Source organism: Bison bison, unplaced genomic scaffold (assembly GCF_000754665.1).
Source record: "Bison bison bison isolate TAMUID 2011002044 unplaced genomic scaffold, Bison_UMD1.0 scf7180017864166, whole genome shotgun sequence".
Classification (NCBI taxonomy): Eukaryota; Metazoa; Chordata; class Mammalia; order Artiodactyla; family Bovidae; genus Bison; species Bison bison.
This window is the reverse complement of record NW_011494738.1, coordinates 949,169-969,347: the sequence shown is the minus strand read 5'-3', so window position 1 is coordinate 969,347 and position 20,179 is coordinate 949,169. Positions and strand designations below refer to the sequence as shown.

The 20,179-nt window shown below is 34.7% G+C and overlaps 1 protein-coding gene across 4 annotated transcripts in view; it reads right to left on the bottom strand.

The window, feature by feature from the left end:
• Nucleotides 1-20,179, bottom strand: part of CCDC88A (coiled-coil domain containing 88A) — a 120,821-nt gene that overhangs the window by 89,451 nt on the left and 11,191 nt on the right. For all 4 annotated transcript variants that reach the window (XM_010841662.1, XM_010841663.1, XM_010841665.1 and 1 more), the window contains exon 3: nucleotides 899-1,007. In XM_010841662.1, coding sequence (XP_010839964.1) covers nucleotides 899-1,007 — 109 coding nt within the window. The remainder of the gene's footprint in view (nucleotides 1-898; nucleotides 1,008-20,179) is intronic.

Below are 20,179 nucleotides of genomic sequence, written 5' to 3'. Positions count from 1 at the left end.
ATGGATGTGAGAGTTGGACTATAAAGAAAGCTGAGTGCTGAAGAATTGATGCTTTTGAACTGTGGTGTTGGAGAAGACTCTTGAGAGTCCCTTGGACTGCAAGGAAATCAAAACAGTCCTAAAGGAAATCAATTCTGAATATTCATTGGAAAGACTGATGCTGAAGCTGAAGTTCCAATACTTTGGTCACCTGATGCAAAGAGCCAATTCATTAGAAAAGACCCTGATGCTGGGAAAGATTGAGGGCAGGAGGGGAAGGGGACGACAGAGGATGAGATGGTTGGATGGCATCACCAACTCAATGGACATGGGTTTTGTGGACTCAGGGGGTTGGTGAACAGGGAGGCCTGGTGTGCTGTGGTTCATGGAGTCGCAAAGAGTCATACATGACTCAGCGACTGAACTGAAACTGAACTGAACTACGGTCATAATACTATTGCATAAAAAGAGTAAGCTACTGATTACTTTTGGCCTTTGCTATGAAAAGAATAAAAAGTACAATTTCAAGAGCAGTTTCCAAAAAAAACAGAAGTAGGGTGAAAAATTTTAAAGCAGTATATAGAAAAACATGTAGAAACAATTATAAACAGTGTAATTTCTCCAGAATAATAAAACAATGCTAAACTGATTTGCACCTAAAGTGTTTCACTATACAAATTATCAGGAAATTTAAAAAATCATAGAATAATTATTTGTAAATTTGATAATTATGAAGTACATGTTTGTATCTTTAACACTGCATAAGAAACAAACTGTTATGACTACTCTACCTGCAACAAATAGACCAATACCTGGTATATAATAAGCCTTTAGTATATATTAGGTGACTAATAGCAACACAAAAATGTGATTATGAAAGCAGTTATTAAAATATTAGATTAAAAAAAGAACTACTTACCTGGTAATAAAATTTTATCTGTCTCACCAAAATGGACAGATTATGAATTCTAAGTGAAGCATCATTGTTGACTTTTTTATTTACTCTCTGACTCTCTGATTTAGGATTACTGTAAGAAATAAAAAAAGGAATACTTTAAAAATTATATTGAAATATACCTATTAATTTATAGATGACTAAAAATAATCAAAAAATACATTTTTTCTATAAACAAACTGTGTATTCATCTTCATTGACAGATGATCCAAAAGGACACATGATTATTTTGACATGTATCCTGTGGTTTTAATATAAATGCATCTGATATTTCAGAGACAGTGGTAAAATATAAGTCAGATGTTGCACTTCATTCTCATTTTGTGTCTTCATCTTTCTTGAAATTAATAACATTTTATTTCCTTTGAATATATATACTTCCACTACCCAAAATAAATCTATTTAAATCAATAATGTAAATTTAGACTAATAATAAATGTTGTATCTTCTCAGTGGCAAACAAGGACTATACTTGAGCAGGCAATGTCCCAGAGAAATTAAAGAGTGAAGCCATGACACAAGATATCACTTTCATCTTGGATAAACTTTGTAGATTTAATAAAAGCATAGGAATGAATGATTGTAAAGTAGCATAAGCTGAAAATGAATAAAAGGTAGGACATGGTTAAGAAATAAATTCAATGACACCAAAAGCAAAGGCAATAAAAGCAAAAATAAACAGGTGTGACTACATCATATTAAAAAGCTTCTGGACAGCAAAGGATACAGAAAAAATGATAAGGTACATAATTGAATGGGAGAAAATATGTACAAATCATTTATTTAATGGGGTTAATGTTCAAAATATACAAAGTATTTACACACCTCACTAGTGAAAATGATTTTAAAATAGGCAGAGCAACTGAACAGGCATTTTTCAAAAAAAAAAAAAACAACCATACAGATGGTCAAGAATCAGGAAAATGCAAATCAGAACTACAAAGAAGTATTACCTCATACCTGTTGGAATCACAGTTATTAAAAGAAAAGGGATAAGGGTAGGTAAGGATGTGGAGAAAATGACCCCTTGTGCACTGCTTTTGAGAATACACTCATGCAACCACTGTGAAAGTTCCTCAAAAACTTAAAAACAGAACTACCATATGATCTAGCGATCCCATTTCTGGGTATAAAAAACAAAGGAATAAAAACAAGATCTCAAAGAGATAATGGTGCTCCTATATTCACTGCAGCATTATTTACAATAGCCAAGATATAGAAACAACCCAAATGTCCTACAACAGATAAGTGGATTCAAAACATATGAAATACACATACAGACACACACAGGTACATACACAGATAGAGGGACTTCCTAGGTGGTACTAGTGGTAAAGAGCATGCCTGCCAATGCAGGAGACTTAAGAGACACAGGTTCAATCCAAGGGTCAGGAAGATCCCCTGGAGGAGGACACAGCATCCCACTCCAGTATTCTTGCCAGGAGAATCCCATGGACAGAGGAGCCTGGTGGGCTATGGTCCACGTGGTCGCAAAGAGTCGGATAAGACTGAGGTGACTTAGCATGCACACAGACAGAATATTATTCAGACATGAGAAAGAAGGAAATCCTTCCATTTGTGAAAATATGGATGAAACTTGAGGGGGTCATGCTAAGTGAAATAACCTAGAAAGAGATGGAAAAATACTGTATGTTCTTCTTTATATGTGAAATAAAAAAAAAAAGTCAAACTCATACAGAGTGAAGTAAGTCAGAATGAGAAACACAAATCCACATATATACGGAATTTAGAAAGACAGTAACAATGATCCTACATGCAGGGCAGCAAAAGAGACACAGATGTAAAGAACAGACTTTTGGACTCTGGGAGAAGGCGAGGGTGGGATGATTTGGGAGAATAACACTGGAACGTGTATATTACCATATGTAAAACAGATGACCAGTGCCAAGTTAGATGCATGAAACAGGGCACCCAAAGCCAGTGCTCTGGGACAACCTGGAGGGACAGGGTGAGGAGGGAGGTTCGAGCAGGGTTCGGGATCGGGGGACACATGTATACCCGTGGCTGACTCATGTCGATGTATGGCAAAAACCTTCACAATACTGTAAAAAAAATAATCCTCCAATTAAAATAAATAAAATAATTTTTAAAAGAATGTCAAATTCATAGAAATAGTAGAAAAACACTTGCCAGCATCTGGGGATGGGAGAGTTGGGTGGAGAGAGGGAGAGGTTGGTAAAAGGGTATAAAATTTCAGCTATAAGATGAATAAGGCCTGAAGATGTAATGAAAAACATGGTAACCACTATATTAAATAATTGAAATTTGCTGAGAGTGTGGAACTTAAATGTTCTGACACACAGTTAAAAATGTGAGGTGATGGATGTATTAATTAATTAGATGGTGGGAATCCACTCACATGTACACATACATAAAGCCACCACTACGTACACTTTAAATAATTACAATTTTGTCAACTATATGTCAATAAAGGTGAAGAAAATAAAAATTTTTAATTAAAGTTGTTTTTTTTTTTTAAAGAATAGGAAATTTAAGTAAAAGGGGTGGTACTAGAACAGAAGGGTATAAGTTAATGCCAGAACATTAGTGAAGATCTAGTTCCTCATTAGGACAAGGAGGTCAAGCTAGAAAATGACATTGCCAGGTGAAATGTCCCTATGCAAGGGCTGAGTGCAGAATATCATAAAGCAGAAATCTAAGAAGTTGCTGGGACAGAGTATTAACCCATGATTACAGAGTATTAACCCATGATTACAGACTTTAAGTGCAGGTACCTCCACAGGAGAATGCAGAGAAGACTGACACTAACCCAGTAGAGAATAGGAATTGAACAAACACTTCTCATTCCTTAATCCTTCCCTTTTTTACACAGTCTATTGTACTCCTGATGCCTTCAGTTCCTTCCCTAGACCGCACTCTATGGTGCTTTATTTCAGCAATTCTTTTGTGGGTTACATTTATCAATATTTACCATACCAGAAAATAAAAAAGAAAATTTCACATTTGTTTAATTATTGACTCATTAAAAAACAAAATAAACCCATTACATGCTTATAAACACCAAACCAAAAAAAATTTTATTGAGAGGACTGGCACTGTTTTACTATTTTTACATATCTCTTTAATATCTAGCTTAATGTTAAAAAAGGGGAGGGCTGATGTTCATCTTTGCTTCTGCATTCCATCTACTGTTTCTGTTATTTTGGTTCATGTATATGAAGAAATAAGGGGCTTCCCCAGTGGCTCAGTGGTAAAGAATTCGCCTGTCAAAGCAGGAGACATGGGTTCAATCCCTGGTACGGGAAGATCCCACATGCTGCAGAGCAACTAAGCCCGTGTGCCACAACTACTGAGCTTGCACTCCAGAGCCCTGGAATTGCAACACTGAGCCCGTGTGCTGCAACCACTGAAGCCCGTGTGCCTGGAGCCCCTGCTCTGCTACAAGATAAACCAAGATAGTAAGAAGCCCACTCACTGCAACTAGAGAAAAGTCCATGAGGCACCAAAGACCCAGCACAGCCAAAAATAAATCAATAAAAAATTATATATATATACAAAAAGAAATCAGCATCACACAGACAGTTAAAAGTAGACAGAGCCTGTGGACTCTCTGAAAGGACCCTCAAACTGTACTGTGAGAACTACTGCTTTACTTCAACTATTCTCTTGCCAGCACTCTCAACACTAATCCTTCTGTTTTTTAATCACATTTACACTGTCAATCCCTGATACTGGATCAGCTCAACTGTGTACACTGAGATTGCCCATAGTACTAGATGAGAAAATAATACAATTAAAACTCAGCTAAAACATCATATAGGGAGGAACAGTTAGCACCAAATTTGCCCTTTGCCATAAAGAATTAGAAACTGGACAAAACATACAGTAACTAATTTCAGACTTTGGACACCAAATAATACAAGACTATAATCTCTAGCAAAGCTCTCTCTAATGAAACAGTAAGTACTTTCCAGAATGAGACACAAGGAAGGGTAGCCCACGTCTCCCTGAACTCAGGGAGACAAAGTTTAGGGGAATTAAAAAACTGAAATTTTCAGAAAAGAAAACCAGAGACAAGGAAGAACTCCCAAAATATGCCCTTAAGATTTTGACTAAATACTAAGTTGTACAAATGTACCCTAAACTCCAGGAGGCTGAGCAGAGGACAAGTACAGAAAAGCTGGAAACTTGATAACACCCAAAGCTCACAGAGTGCAGAGGGAAATTTAAGTTCTGACCACTCAGAATAAATACCTAGAGCATCAGTAGAGTCCTCAGGAGAATCATATCTTGCAACTAAACTAGCAGATGAGTAAAAGCTATTCCAGAAGCTCCTTAGAAAGCTTTGCAAACAAGCATTGAAAGGCTCAAGCTGGGAATTCTCAGGCAGTCCAGTGGTTAGGAATCTGAACTTCCACTACAAGGGACAAAGGACTGAACCCTGGTCAGGGAACTCAGATCCCGCATGCCATGTGGTGTGGCAAGAAAAAAAAGAAGAGAAAAGAAAGGATCAAGCTGATTGCAAGTAACTTGAAAACCTGCCAAAACAAACTTCATCACTGCTTAAAGAACAAGATCTAGACACCACCATGTAATAATCACAATGTCCAACATAAAGTAAAAAATTACTAGACATGCAAAGAAGCAAAACAAATAAATAAATACTGTGATTTGTGAACAGGAAAGAAAATGGAAACAGTTAACAGAAACAGACCCAGAAATTAAGAGACCATGGAAACAGCAAACAAGGATTTCAGAAGCGCTACTATGAATATACTAAAGAACTTTTAAAAAATAAACACTATGTGAAAAAAAAGTTAACTATTTTTAAAAACCCAAATGGAACTTCTAAGGCTAAAAAATATAATACCTGAAATGAAAATTTTACCGTATTTCTGTAATAGAAGATAAGAAACTATTACAAAAGATCAGTGAATTTGAAGACATACACACACAAAAAAATTCCAAAAACACAGAAAAAAAAAAGACCCACCTGAAATGAACAAAGAAGACTAAAGGAGCTAAGGGGCAACAGATTAACAAAAAAGTTGCATGGACAGTACAGTTTTTTTCCTAAACCACTTGAGAATAAACTGATGGCCTGATACCCAAGAGTCTACAAAGATTTTAGTATTTATCTTGTACAAACACATGTAACTATCAAAATTGGGAAATTAACAATCATATAATTACTATCATCCAATCTTTAGAATCCATTAAAATTTGCTCCAATTATGAATGGATTTATAGGAAAAGGATCTAGCTCAAAACCACACTTTGCATTCAGTATTCTGAATTACAATCTTCAGTCCCTTTCAGTTGGAACAGTTTCTATCTTTCCTTGAAATTCATGACCTATGTACTTTAAAAAGTTATAGGCCAGTTATAGGCCAATTTTTTATAGAATGTCCTTCAATTGGGTTTGTCTGATTAAATTGTATACTGCTCATAAGTAAGTTCAGGTTACATCTTTGACAGGAGAAATGCAGGAGAGATGCTCTGATGTTCTCAGTGCATGCTAAGAGGAGGTACATGATTTCACTTTATCCCATTACTGATAATATTCACTTTTGTCACTTGATTAAATTGGTATCTGCCAGTTTTCTCCATGATAGTCACTATTTTCCTTTTGAAATTATTTTGTGCATACTTTGAAACTATGTCAATAATCTGATTTACATCTATCTTCAATTTATGTATGTTTATATCAGTATACACTTATGATTCCCCATAATTATCAGTGATCATAATCTATTAGTATATAACTTCTTTTACAACTATCATAGATTGCCTTTTCATTTTGTTGACTGTTTCCTTAATTATGCATAAATTTTTTAGCTTACTGTAGTCCTAATTGCCTATTTTTGCTTTTGTTGCTGTGCTTTGAGATCATATCCATTGATATGATCCACTTTTAATTTTTACTAAAAATTTTTACTACAAAACCACTTTTTAATTTTCCCTAGGAAGGGCTTTTATTAGCTATATTCATAAATTCCTTCCAGTTTTTGCTGTTAATGTGAATGTAATTTTTAAAAATACATTTGCTAGTAGATTACTACTGATATGTAAACACAGTCAATTTTTGTGTATTTCTCTTATCTTTAGAAATCCTGTTTGTTGGTGAAAATCCTTTAGAAATTTCTCTTATCTTTAGAAATCCTTTAGAAAACCTGCTCTTACAGGTTCTCTAGAATGTAGTTTATAATTTTTACATATTGATAATCAATTATCCCAACACCAATTACTAAAGAGCTTATTGTTTTCCACTGATCTCTATGATTATACTAGATTTCCATGTAAGTGTAGCTATACTTTTGGCATGTATTCTGTTTCTTTAACCCATCTGTCTATTCCTGTGCCATCAAAACCCTTTAAATATTACTATGGCTTTATTGCCATCTTGATTCTGTTAGAGCAAGTCCTTCTCCTTTGTTTTTGTTTTGTAAATTGTCCTGCTTAGTCACGCTTGCTGCTCTTTTCTATGAGTTTTAGGATATTTATTAAGATTCTATGAAAAGCTTGTTGAGATTTATTGTGATTTTATTAATAAAACAAATTTGATACATTCATATTAGTAAAATTTCTAAATTTATGCAGAATGGTATTTACATATTTAAGTAGGCTTTTTTCCTTGGGTTTTTGTGTGTGAAATGGATTTGTTTTCTATCACACTGTCTTCTTGGTCACTGCTAGTGTGTAACAGGAAAACTGTAGTTTTTGTATATAACACTTCTGATTAACCACCTTTTAAAATTTAGTTTATTCAGTTCATTTTCTTGGATGTTCTAGCTGAAAAAATGTTAAGTAAATGACAATTTATCTCCTTTCCAATTGTATATCTCATTTCTGTTTTTTACTTACTGTATTAACAAATAATAATGGAGATAAGAGCTATCCTTATTTTTTTCTCAAATTTCATGAGACTGCTTTTAATGTTTTGCCATAAATACCTAATGTTCACCGTCATTTTCTGATCAACACCCTCCTTCAAATTAAGGTTCCTCCTAATCCTATTTACTATCTTAACTGGTGAATTTCTCAAACATCTACTTCCATGTGATTCTTCTCATTTAATGTGTTAATGTAGTGAATATTACATCTTTAACACCGAATTGTCCTCACAATCCTAGACTATTACTCCATCAGCCCCACCCCATAGTGTAACTACTGTTCCCATGTTTGGTACATCATTCTATCATGCTGCTAAGTCACTTCAGTCGTGTCCGACTCTGTGCGACCCCATAGACGGAAGCCCACCAGGCTCCCCTGTCCCTGGGATTCTCCAGGCAAGAACACTGGAGTGGGTTGCCATTTCCTTCTCCAATGCATGAAAGTGAAAAGTGAAAGTGAAGTCACTCAGTCGTGTCCGACCCTCAGCGACCCCATGGACTGCAGCCTTCCAGGCTCCTCCACCCATGGGATTTTCCAGGCAACAGTACTGGAGTGGCGTGCCAGTGCCTTGTCCATTCTATTATAGGTCTTCCAATACTAATTGCCTTCATGCCTTTTACTTTCTCACCAGAATGTAAGCTCCCTGACAGCAGGGACATTATCTTATTATTCTCTAAAATCAGCATATATCCTAAGCAAATGTTTGAATAGATAAAAACAATAAATGATCTGAGACCAAGCAAAGAGGTTTTTTTTAATATAAATTTATTTATTTTAATTGGAGGCTAATTACAATATGTATTGGTGGGGTTCAGGATGGGGAACACGTGTATAACCGTGGTGGATTCATGTTGATGTATGGCAAGCAAAGAGTTTTAAAAATTGTTGCTTACTATTAAGAGTTACGAGATGACATTCTCCAAGCTAAAGTCATTTGGCAGACTTGAATAGACACTCCCTACTAAGGTTTGTGTCCCAAAGATCAGTTGAAGAACACAGTTCTAAACTACAATTTGAGACATACAGAACAATTAAGAATAATAGAAAAGTAAGATAAATCTGACTTGTGACTGACTTATACTTAAAGCAAATTATGAACAATGAATAGCCCAAAGCAAATGGGTGTATAAGTGGAAAAGTAGATCTCTTAGGTAAAGGTACCAACCAGAACTAGCTACCCTCAAAAATAAGGAGACTATATTGCAGAAGTCAGATTATGTGTCATGGCAGACAAAAGATAAACAGCAGTAAGGTCAGGTCATGGTTAAAAATTCAGACAGCTGAAGGGAAAATCCTGTTTTATGTAACTAACTTGGTATACTTTTTGTCAGTAAGTTACATACTATACATACATACTGTAGCTATATTATTACTTAATGTATAAGGGCTTAGTTTAGTCAAGCTATCACTGTAGAGAAAAGTACATTTGTAATTGGGAAAAGACTGTAGGAATAACTCTAGTAAAAATGTTAGGTATACTACAGGTACATAAATTTCATTTGTAATCACAGACATTCAGTAAGTATCTTTTCTCTCTAGTCTTCTTCCATGTTTTATTCCTATTTTCCTTATTCTGTATTTGAATTCTCTTAAATTACCTCACCTATAACTATCCCCTAAATGATAACATTTAGACCCCCAAAATACTTTAGAGATTATCTAGTTTCACTATAAATCAGAAAATTGAAGTCCAAAGTAGTGATTTGCCTAGGCTCTCATAGATTCTTCCCTTTACTCTCTTTCAATCTTTTCTCTTACTCAAGAAAACAAAGACAATACCAATAGAAAATGGTTTCGGCAATGTCATCTATAAAATCCATGTGTACAATAAATCATTGCTTTTTTGTTTTGTTTGAGCATATTCCTGATTGTTTTCATAGTGATTAATTAAACTAAAGATTCATTTCCTTCCCCTCTCCAGTTCATTACAGTACTATTTTATTTAAAAATCTAGGTATTTAATTCACATGAAAAATATTTAAGAAATTCTATTTTAGTAGTTCTACTGAAGAGGTACGTAAACCAAAAATCCCACAAATTTACAGTACAAGCCCACTGTTACATGACAATACATAATTCAGATTATACTTTGGAATAGATGCATAATATTCCAATAAACACATGTGATTTCATTCTCTTTAACTAATTTTATAATGTAAATATTATCTTTGCCTCCACAGAGTTGTTACCAAGTTTCTCTGCGTTCTTAGAGTGCTTTTTAAACTTAAGTCTTAAAGTTTCTATTAAAATTTTATGTCCAACATTACTCGTATGATATTTCAAAATTTATTAAATTGCCAGAAAGGCCTATAGTCTCCTTTGCATAAAGCTCTTCTCTAAGAATTAGCAAGTTTTAAGAATTTAGAATTTTGGTTTGCTCAAATTCTTTTAAGAAAGTTTTGCAGAAAAAAATATGTAAGTTCTGTATCGTTTCTTCAGCCTCTGAGAAAGACTGTGCATAACAATTAAAACAATTTTGAATATAAAGAGCAGGAACTGTCCAGTTTTTATACACTAAGCATAGCAGATGAAATTATTTTAGAAATCTAGGAAAATAGGAAATATGCAATTAAGATATGTTAGAGAATGTATTTTGAAAAATTTACAGAAAGTACTTCAACACCTAAAATTAACCTCACTTTCAACAAGGGTCTTAAAAGACAGGGGAAAAGTTTTCTAGTTGCTTTATGTTTATAGATATTTGCTATGATTAACATGGGGTTTGAGGGGATTTCTAGATAATTAGTAGATCCTACAAGATACTAGATATAGTAGATCTAGTAGACTCATGAGCAATTTCAATAGAATAGTGCAATTCTTTGGTAAGAACTGGCTGATACCTAGGTACTCAAGACCTCAATTTCAGTTTCTAATCTACACTGTACCTCTGGGGAGTTATTTTAGTAATCAATCAGAACTGGAAAGTTCCTACTGCTTTAGAATCATTGGATATTGCATCACAGTCCACCCATAAAATTCTGAATTGGAGACAGGGGTAACTGCTAAGCACTCTAGGCATGGAGTGAAAGCCAATAAACTTTCAATTACAAGGCTTGGGTTTCCCATTTGATTCATGCTTAATTTGAGTTAGGGTCATACTGACATATGTTAGGACCCTGAAAACAGGCCTCCTGACCCCAAGAACGTCATCTCTTTATGTGAAAGGACTTCTCTCAGGTGAAATTGCCTGAAAAGTCTTAATCTCAATTCCCATGAAAAGCTATTAAACATTTAAGGATGGATCTACTGAAAATAATGCAATTTAAGAAAATTAGTAACTTTAGGAAAAGAAGTATTTTTTAAAAAAGAATAAAAATATAATAAGGATACGCTACCTGGCTCTGAAGGAAACATTACATGTGAATATTGATTACTGATTTAACTTGCAATAAATTAGAAGGCTAGTGTAAGAAAACAAACAGATGGGACATAAAAAAAGCTAAAATCTCACCTACCATTATCAGGAAGTTAGTAGATACTGTCTGAAAGGGATAAATCAAGAAATACTAGGGTAAAAAAAATAAAAAGAAATACTAGGACAGGTATATTCTCACTACATTCAGGGCTAAGAGACAAGGAAACTACTTTTTAAAAAAAGTTAAAAGTTTTACTCTGGGGAACAGAAATTAAATGTGGCTAAGTTAGGGCAGAGATTATAGTTTTTCACTGTGAACCTTTTGGTATTAACTAATTCTTTTAATCATGTAGAACATTCTTTTAAAGAGGGAAACGACACAAAAAATGCTGTTTCATGAAGCTTTTTTATTTACTTGTAGGAAAAATATGAGGTCAAAGACGTGGCACTCAATGCTAGAGATTCAGAGTCACAAGATGTGTGATACTATGCATAAATATAAGAAAATATTTTAAGGTTTATTTCTTTACAGGATACAGGGGTCACAGTGTAGCAATTTAAACATACTTACTATAAGTCCAGAAATCTCTAAAAAGAAACTGTAGTCTATTCAGTATTCTAAAATCCTGTTTTTCTTCATGTTTAATACTTAAAATGCTAAACAAAGATTAATTCAGAAAGAGTCATAATTAATGAAGTTTTGTTTAAGTTTTTGAAGGCACACCTTAAAAAAAAAGACTATCTTTGAAAAAAGCTTTTTCGAAAATAAAAGATGAGCTATTGAATGATACACACATAATATGTGAGGAAGTACCTTTCTAATCATACACAGCTTTCTCTAAGTCAACATAATTTCAAACTATTTCCTCTTATAAGATGAAAATTGAGAGAGGCAAATAGCCTAGCAATATAAATATAGCTCAAATCTGTCCAGCCACAAGTTAAATGCAACATGGCAGTAAAAGACTGCCTCAAGCAATTTCACATTTATAAATGACCTACTTATGACAAGATACATTAATTTCAATAAATAGGCTATAGTATTATCTGTCACTGCATATAGTAATTTTTAAATTAGAGTAAAAGAGGAAGGAAAAGTTAGCAATTCTGCAACTAATATTCTAAGATTTGGTCCTTATGTAACGAAGGATTATATCTTTATTTATTCATTGACTATTATCTATGAAAAAGAGAAATCTGATAGTTTTAATGGCTTTATGCTCTTCTACCCAGACTGCAAACCTGTTATGGATCCTCTTGGACCATCTGTTTAGTGTTGGTGCCTAACAACTACATGTGCCCATGTTTTTGACAACGCCATTCTAATTTAAGGCTAGTTGTACACAGGGCTTTTTTTTTTTTAATTTTGAGATATATCACATAAAACATAAATGAATAGTATTTACATGTCATCTTGAAACATTCTGAAATAACTAATTTGCATATCTAATTTCAAATATACATATACCAGAATGATAGCTTTATGAAATATTAACTGGAAAAATATCATCACATTTAGGGTTATCCAAGTAGTAAGGTATCAGGGAACTAAGTGGTTTTAAAAAAGAATGTATCCCTTCACCTTAGCATCTCCCCCTTCTCACAAACTCAATCATAATGCATGATGGCCAATAATAAAATGTAGTATTAATATAATCTTTTATATATCTATAAAACATTTTCACATTTTAACTAATTTGATCTTCACAATGACTAAACATTCATTCTTAAAGAGGTATATGACACACAATTACCGCATTGAGATTATGGACATAGCCCCAACCATCTTCATGTATTAAAACACTTTCATAATTTAAGATAGAGAATTTAAGATTCAAAAGTTGAAGAAATATCTGACATTTTCTAGTTAGCCCAAGACTGAGCTAGCAGTACAGCATAATCTTCCCTTAACAAACAGAATTAATGCTCTGATTTAAAAATCGCAAATGGACCCAAAGAGAATAAAACTACAATACACTTAACTCTGGTTTTATCTGAATTGTATAAAATGACTAAAGATACACCCCTTACTTGTTAGAATGAGACAACATGAGCTCTTCAAATACTAGGTTAGCAGTTTTCTAACTTTTCGGTCTGAAGATGTCTTTTCCACTCCTAAAAATTATTGATAACTCTAAGGAGCTCTTTTTTATGTGTTATATCTATCTATATTTTACTATATTAGATATTAAAATTAAGAAGTAAAAAATAATTTGTTAGTCTATCTAAAAATAACAAACTCACTGAATGTTAACATAAAAGAGCATTTTTACGACAAGTAGATATTCTTTTCAAAAACAGTAAAAAATTTTTAGTAGGGAATGACATTCTTTCATAACTTTGTAAATTTCAAGTCTCTTTAATGTTTGGCTTAGTAGAAGACATCTGAATTCTTAAATCCACTTCTATATTCAACGTGTTGTGACACATTATTTTGCTCTAAATATATGAAAAAAGTTGACCTTACACAAACATGCAATCAGAAAAAGGAAGAGTACTTTAATAGCCCTTTCAGATAATTACTGATATTCTTCTTTGATACTATCAGAACTCAGTGAAATATTACTTTTTTTAAAGGTTGGACACAATCTGGAATTCAAGCCCTTATCAATGAACTTGTCTTGCTGTTATAACATTAAAATCTACTGGTTTATCTGACACGTTGAATGGATCTTTTACATATGCATGATTTCTTACCAAGCACCGGTCATTTTGAAAATTCTGTTTTCACTGAGTTACACAGATCTTCCAAACATTGCACATTTTATTATTCAGTATTTTAAAATTACACTATTATCACCTCCAATCTCACCAGAAAAGTCTAAATATTGAAGCTACCAAGTTCATGATTTCTATAATTCAGTCTTATCACCGACAACACATAGTATGAGATATCTTCCTTGAAGTGATAGGCTCACTTTATTCATTTTTGAGAAAGTGTTTGCAGAGAACTCAAGCTTGAATATGGAGAAGGCAATGGCACCCCACTCCAGTACTCTTGCCTGGCAAATCCCATGGATGGAGGGGCCTGGTGGGCTGCAGTCCATGGGGTTGCTAGGAGTCAGACACGACTGAGAGACTTCACTTTCACTTTTCACTTTCATGCATTGGAGAAGGAAATGGCAACCCACTCCAGTGTTCTTGCCTGGAGAATCCCAGGGACGCCCTCCCAGGGCGAGCCTGGTGGGCTGCCGTCTATGGGGTCGTACAGAGTCGGACACGACTGAAGCAAAGTAGCAGTAGCAGCAAGCTTGAATAACTATAGTTTGCCCATCAGTCATTCTCTCAAGTAAAAACAGTGTTCCACAAAACAGAGACTTGCTCCGCCTTGAAACTCAAAAAATCATGAGTATTTTTTCTTGAGATAATCATCATACCCTATTATACAACAAAAGTGTTTCAGGCATACTTCCCATTTTGTCCTTCAGAATGTAAAAAAGACACACACTCAAGAGTCAAGACTAAACAAGGTAAATTTTACTTTATCAAGACATTTTAAAGTAAAGCTGGATTTCTTTTTAACTGCAAGTACATAGTGTGAAGAATATAAGTACATATATAAGTATATAGTGTGGAAAATATGACTACCAGCAAAATCTGGTGCTACTTCACTGTTCATGCTAAGATGTGAGGAGTTTTACCCACTTTTGCTCTTCTGCCATTATTGCTTTTGCAACACAGGCAAGAAAGGCAAATGATATCTTAATATTATTATGAAAATAATTCTGACTTGAGAGACAACCAGAGAGACTCCCAGCTATCTGCTGGTCTCACTTTGAGACTACTGTGTTAGGCTAATCAACTTCTGTTCTTGACTATGGAGCTCTGAGGACTTAGTATCAGTGCCTTCATAAAGTAACAGAATCTTCATGTACTCAGTGATCAACCACATGGCGAGTCACTGAAACAAAAATTGTTTATATAGTACCAAGGGGCATCACCGACCAGTGGTGGAACTTTCATCCACTGCCCTTAAGCCTTAAGAAAGGGTCACAGGTGTCGGTCTAAATCAGTATTCCAGGGTAGTATATACTCCAGATCCAGTTACCCTAGAGACTCAAGAAATCTCAAACTGAGTTGATGTGCTGCTGCTGCTGCTGCTAAGTCGCTTCAGTCGTGTCCGACTCTGTGCGATCCCATAGATGGCAGCCCACCAGGCTCCCCCGTCCATGGGATTCTCCAAGCAAGAATACTGGAGTGGGTTGCCATTTCCTTCTCCAATGCATGAAAGTGAAAAGTGAAAGGGAAGTCGCTCAGTTGTGTCCGACTCTTCGCAACCCCATGAACTGCAGCCTACCAGGCTCCTCCATCCACGGGATTTTCCAGGCAAGAGTACTGGAGTGGGGTGCCATTGCCTTCTCCAGAGCTGATGTGCAGTTAGGTATTTTCCTCGATCAGTGACCAACTTATTAACTAGCATGGCTTTCACTCCCACACTATCAATTCACTAAAGATACTTAACCTGAAGTCCATAAATCCTCCTAGGGTAATTTAAATAGTTCATCTGATTAATTATCAATGACATGTATCATTGTCATTTTTGAGAAGTAATAAAGCCCTCTAAAATAAGGAAAAACTTTAAAAAGTATTTTCCAAAGTACAATCTCTTCTAATTGATGAACTAAAATACACAGTCAGAGAAACTTACCTCAAGTAAGAAGTTTTAAAATTTGACAAGAAAATGCCTTTTCATCATCAGTTTCTCTAATATTAAACAAAAATAGTTCCCATAACTCTAGGGATAACTCTAAGAATATGAATTCTATTAAGAGCAGAATTCTACTAAATGATACTGGTTTAATATATGCCCTTTTCAGTATACCATAAAAGTGATCCAAAAGAATCACAAGCTAACTTCTTTATAAGTCCACTAATTAAAGGCAAAACAATAGATGCCTTTTAAAAAGGCACTGGTAAGGACAGACTGAAATGAAAGAAAAAATACAGTAAAAAGAAGTAAAACAGAAGGGGAAAAAACAGCCACACATATGACAAGCACAGTATTGAAAAAGATGTGATCAACTGAAAACCAAGTAAGAAGAAAAGCACAAATAGGGAGGTAAGAAATTATTAATAGGCAAGATGGTCTACAAATGGGAGGAGTAAACTGTTCCAGGACCTCCAATTTCATAAATACGGATCACTAGTTTTTAATAGAGGAACATATGACTTAAGATTTCAGAATATTTTAAAAGTGCCTAGGAACAGCAAAGTTGAGGGATAATGGGATGTTCAGAGGAAAAACATACAATATTCAATAAATACGGAATTTAATTTCTCTATAAATTTAAGACTTTCATTTTTAAAATAGAATTAAGAACAAAAAAACCTCTGGAGAACTATGCAAAGAAGACCAGAGTAAATAACTGTGTAATAGCCTATGTCTTCAGAATAATGTGTAATATACAAATATTCTCAGATAACAGAAAAATTTGAAGACAGCACTACCTAAACTCTGAAGCACTGTTTTAACCTCTATTAGCAGAGACAAAACTTTAAATCCTTACAATTACCAGATGTATGTCATAAAGATAGCTAAGTTCTAAACAGTTAAAACTGCAAAAGGAGAGTTTCTTGGTCAAGAAAGGTGAACAGCACAATAGAAAAAAACAAAACAAAGCAACCTGATTTTCAGGGGATTGTTTAATCTCCTAGATAAGCTATATCCTATAAATGTACACTTTAAAGCATTCTAAAAGCCCAAAAGAACTGTAATAACACATCCTAAAACTGTTTTACAAAATAAATTCATAAACAAAATATGCACTAAATGATAGTAATGAGAATTTAAACAAGAGCACAGACACATAGCAATTGAAATATTTCTCATACAAAATTAGGCCTCATTGTCTAAACACACCACTATCTCACACATTTAAATGTTTTCAGTTGCAAGCTATGAAAAATAAAAGTATCTTTATTTCTTCAGCAAAATTAAGTATTCAAACTCCACATCATTTTTCTTATAAGCACATAATTTTAAATATAGTCTGCTCAACTTTAATCTTCGCATCATCTTTCATTCTTCCTTTTCACACACTGTAACTAGAATTCCATTAATTCTTCTGCAGTAATTCTTGAATTTGCTCCTTCTTCTCTAGTCATACACCTCACCCTGATCAAGGACCTCAACACCAAAAGCATGAATGACATCATTACTACCCATCTATCTTCCTTACCTATTCCTCAAGCACTATTATTGGGGCTTCCCTGGTGGCTCAGAGGTTCAAGCGTCTGCCTGCAAGGCAGGAGACCAGGGTTTAATCCCTGGGTCGGGAAGATCCGCTGGAGAAGGAAATGGCAACACACTCCAGTATTCTTGCCTGGAGAATCCCATGGACAGAGGAGCCTGGTAGGTTACAGTCCATGGGGTCGCAAAGAGTTGGACACGACTGAGTGACTTCACTTAACCTCCATTAATTCTCTGGTGTAATTCTCAGTACTTGTAATACTATAAATAGTATATGCTCAATAAACTGAATAAACAAATGAATTCCTTCCTCAGTCTGTGCTGCCAATTAACGCCAAAGTGATTTTCCTAAAGTATTACTTTTAATCCCCTAATGAGGAATTTTAAATGGCTCTTCAATGACTGTATATGCAGTTTAATTCATAACTAGTGAATTTTCAGGTTTTCTATAACCTGGCCTACTATGGTTCCCCAAATTGGATTTTCTGCTAAGGCTAGTCCCCTCACCACCTTCCAGTTAATAAATATACATAATATACTTTTCCCTCAAGCTGCTTCCCTACTTTAAAACACCCTCCTCTCATCTATGGCTATCAAGTCCAATCATTCTACAAGATTTGAATCAAATCTAGCTTCCTCCCTATTTAGGTTTCCCTGACTATCCATAACTCAAGAAGCTAAACCAAACTTCTAACTTATATATATGAACAGTAGGGTTCCCTACTCTTTTAGGTTTGTTCCTAATCCAAACCTGCTAATACACACACACACTCTCTCACTGAAAAGAAACATAAAACTCATGAAAACTAAAGAAAGAAAGAGAAAAAACTACTAACAAGAGATTTGTTTTCAAGCACATGCTTGGGATCATTCACCACTCATCTACGTCAGTTATATACATTCAATACTTAACACAAATACTTAACTTTAAAACAATAAAATGAGATATTGCAAGATTTTGAATCATCACATATACAATATATTTACAGAGGTAGAAATACAGTTTAATTTATTTGCCAAGATTTTAAACAAAGAGTTGGAGAAAATGAAATTAGCATTCAATTATAAGTAAACAACACTCCATTTTCACTGAACATTCAAATCAACTAGGATTTTACTGTGATTTACCCTTTCATAACCAGTCTCAGCAAAAATGGACTTGAATAGTGATGAATGTTCACTGGACTTCTGTGATCATTTTACAGTATATGCAAATACTGAATCATTATGCTGCATACCTGAAACTAACATAATGTTAATCAACTATACTTAAAAAAATATACTCTCAGAAATAATGCAAAATAAAATTTTGCTTAATCTTACAAAAAAATAAGAAGGATTGGAGTATTGCCTCCAGTGGTCTTTCTTCACTTCTTATCCACTGCTAAGTCGCTTCAGTCGTGTCCGACTCTGTGCGACCCCAGAGACGGCAGCCCACCAGGCTCCCCCGTCCCTGGGGGAGCAGGAACACTGGAGTGGGTTGCCATTTCCTTCTCCAATGCATGAAAGTGAAGTCGCTCAGTCATGTCCGACTCCTAGCGACCCCATGGACTGCAGCCCACCAGGTCTTATCCACTACCACTTTATAATAAATAATCCAGGTCTTACCAAGGACTAGAACTCAACACCTAAAACCTAAGCCATCATTCTTGGTCCTTTACCACGCGAGGGAAAGGCAACAGTCATGTTGTCAATGGTAATGTGAAGTTCAAATTTTTTTCTGGCTATCACTAGGAAAGTAAGTCACATTAAGAATACATCATTTAAAAAAAATTCCCAAAAAACTATTAGATATTCCACAAAGTTTGATTTTTAATACAAGGGTTATGCTAATAAAATTTCCAATACTGGTCTTCTTTCCCTACTATTAAAATTTTCTTACATTGTAACATTGTTAAAATGAGCTATTTATTATCCAGCTTTCTTTTTTAATTCAAAATACTTTTGCCTACCTCTAATGGTGATCAAGAGACCATAGCTTCATAAAGAATAAGCAAATAAGTTCCTTTTCAACTTTAGTTACCTTCACTCTATTTTATTTTATTCACCCATTACTACGGTGTAAGTTTGGCTCTAAATGACCACTCACAATTGCAACCTCCAAAAGCTCAAATTCCAAAAGTCCCCTCTGACCTCAACAGCACACACCACTCTGTCTCACTTCTTCACTCCTTCTAACCAACTCTTCATTACTGCAAACTCTATCAACCTCCCCTAACACTTCCCTACTCACTTTAATGCTCACATTCTATTCATTTCACTTCTCACCTGAAAATGTTCCTACTCCACATATCTGAATCAATCCCTAATTTTGAATAAACTCCCCAGATCTTCTGGGTCAGTTTCTGAGTGCTAAGCATCACTGAACTCAACCATGCTGACTGGCTTGCTAAAATGTGTGGTTTCCAAATCTCAAATAAGCCATCAACCCTGCAAGACAATACTTGTATTCATTTTTAACTGACTCCCTTTGTGATTTCCTCCCAGCAGCCTTGTGAAATTTTCCACTTTCCTCTAACTTCCAGCCTTTAAATGTTGGTGCTTCCTAGGACATGTCATTGGCCCTTCTGTTTATTTTTTGACATCATGTCCTTAATTTCTATTACAAACTTAAAAGCTAATTCCCGTATTTCTATCTCTATTCTAAGCCTTTCTCCTGAGCACAAACCTATGTATATCCACCTGCCCACAAGATATTTCTCATTGTTCACCAGACATTCCAAAATAAAATTATTTTCCACACTTTCCGTCCCCTTAACTTTTCATAATGCCTTACTTACAAAAGGCACTACCACTATCATCCATTCTTTTTTTTTTTTTTTTT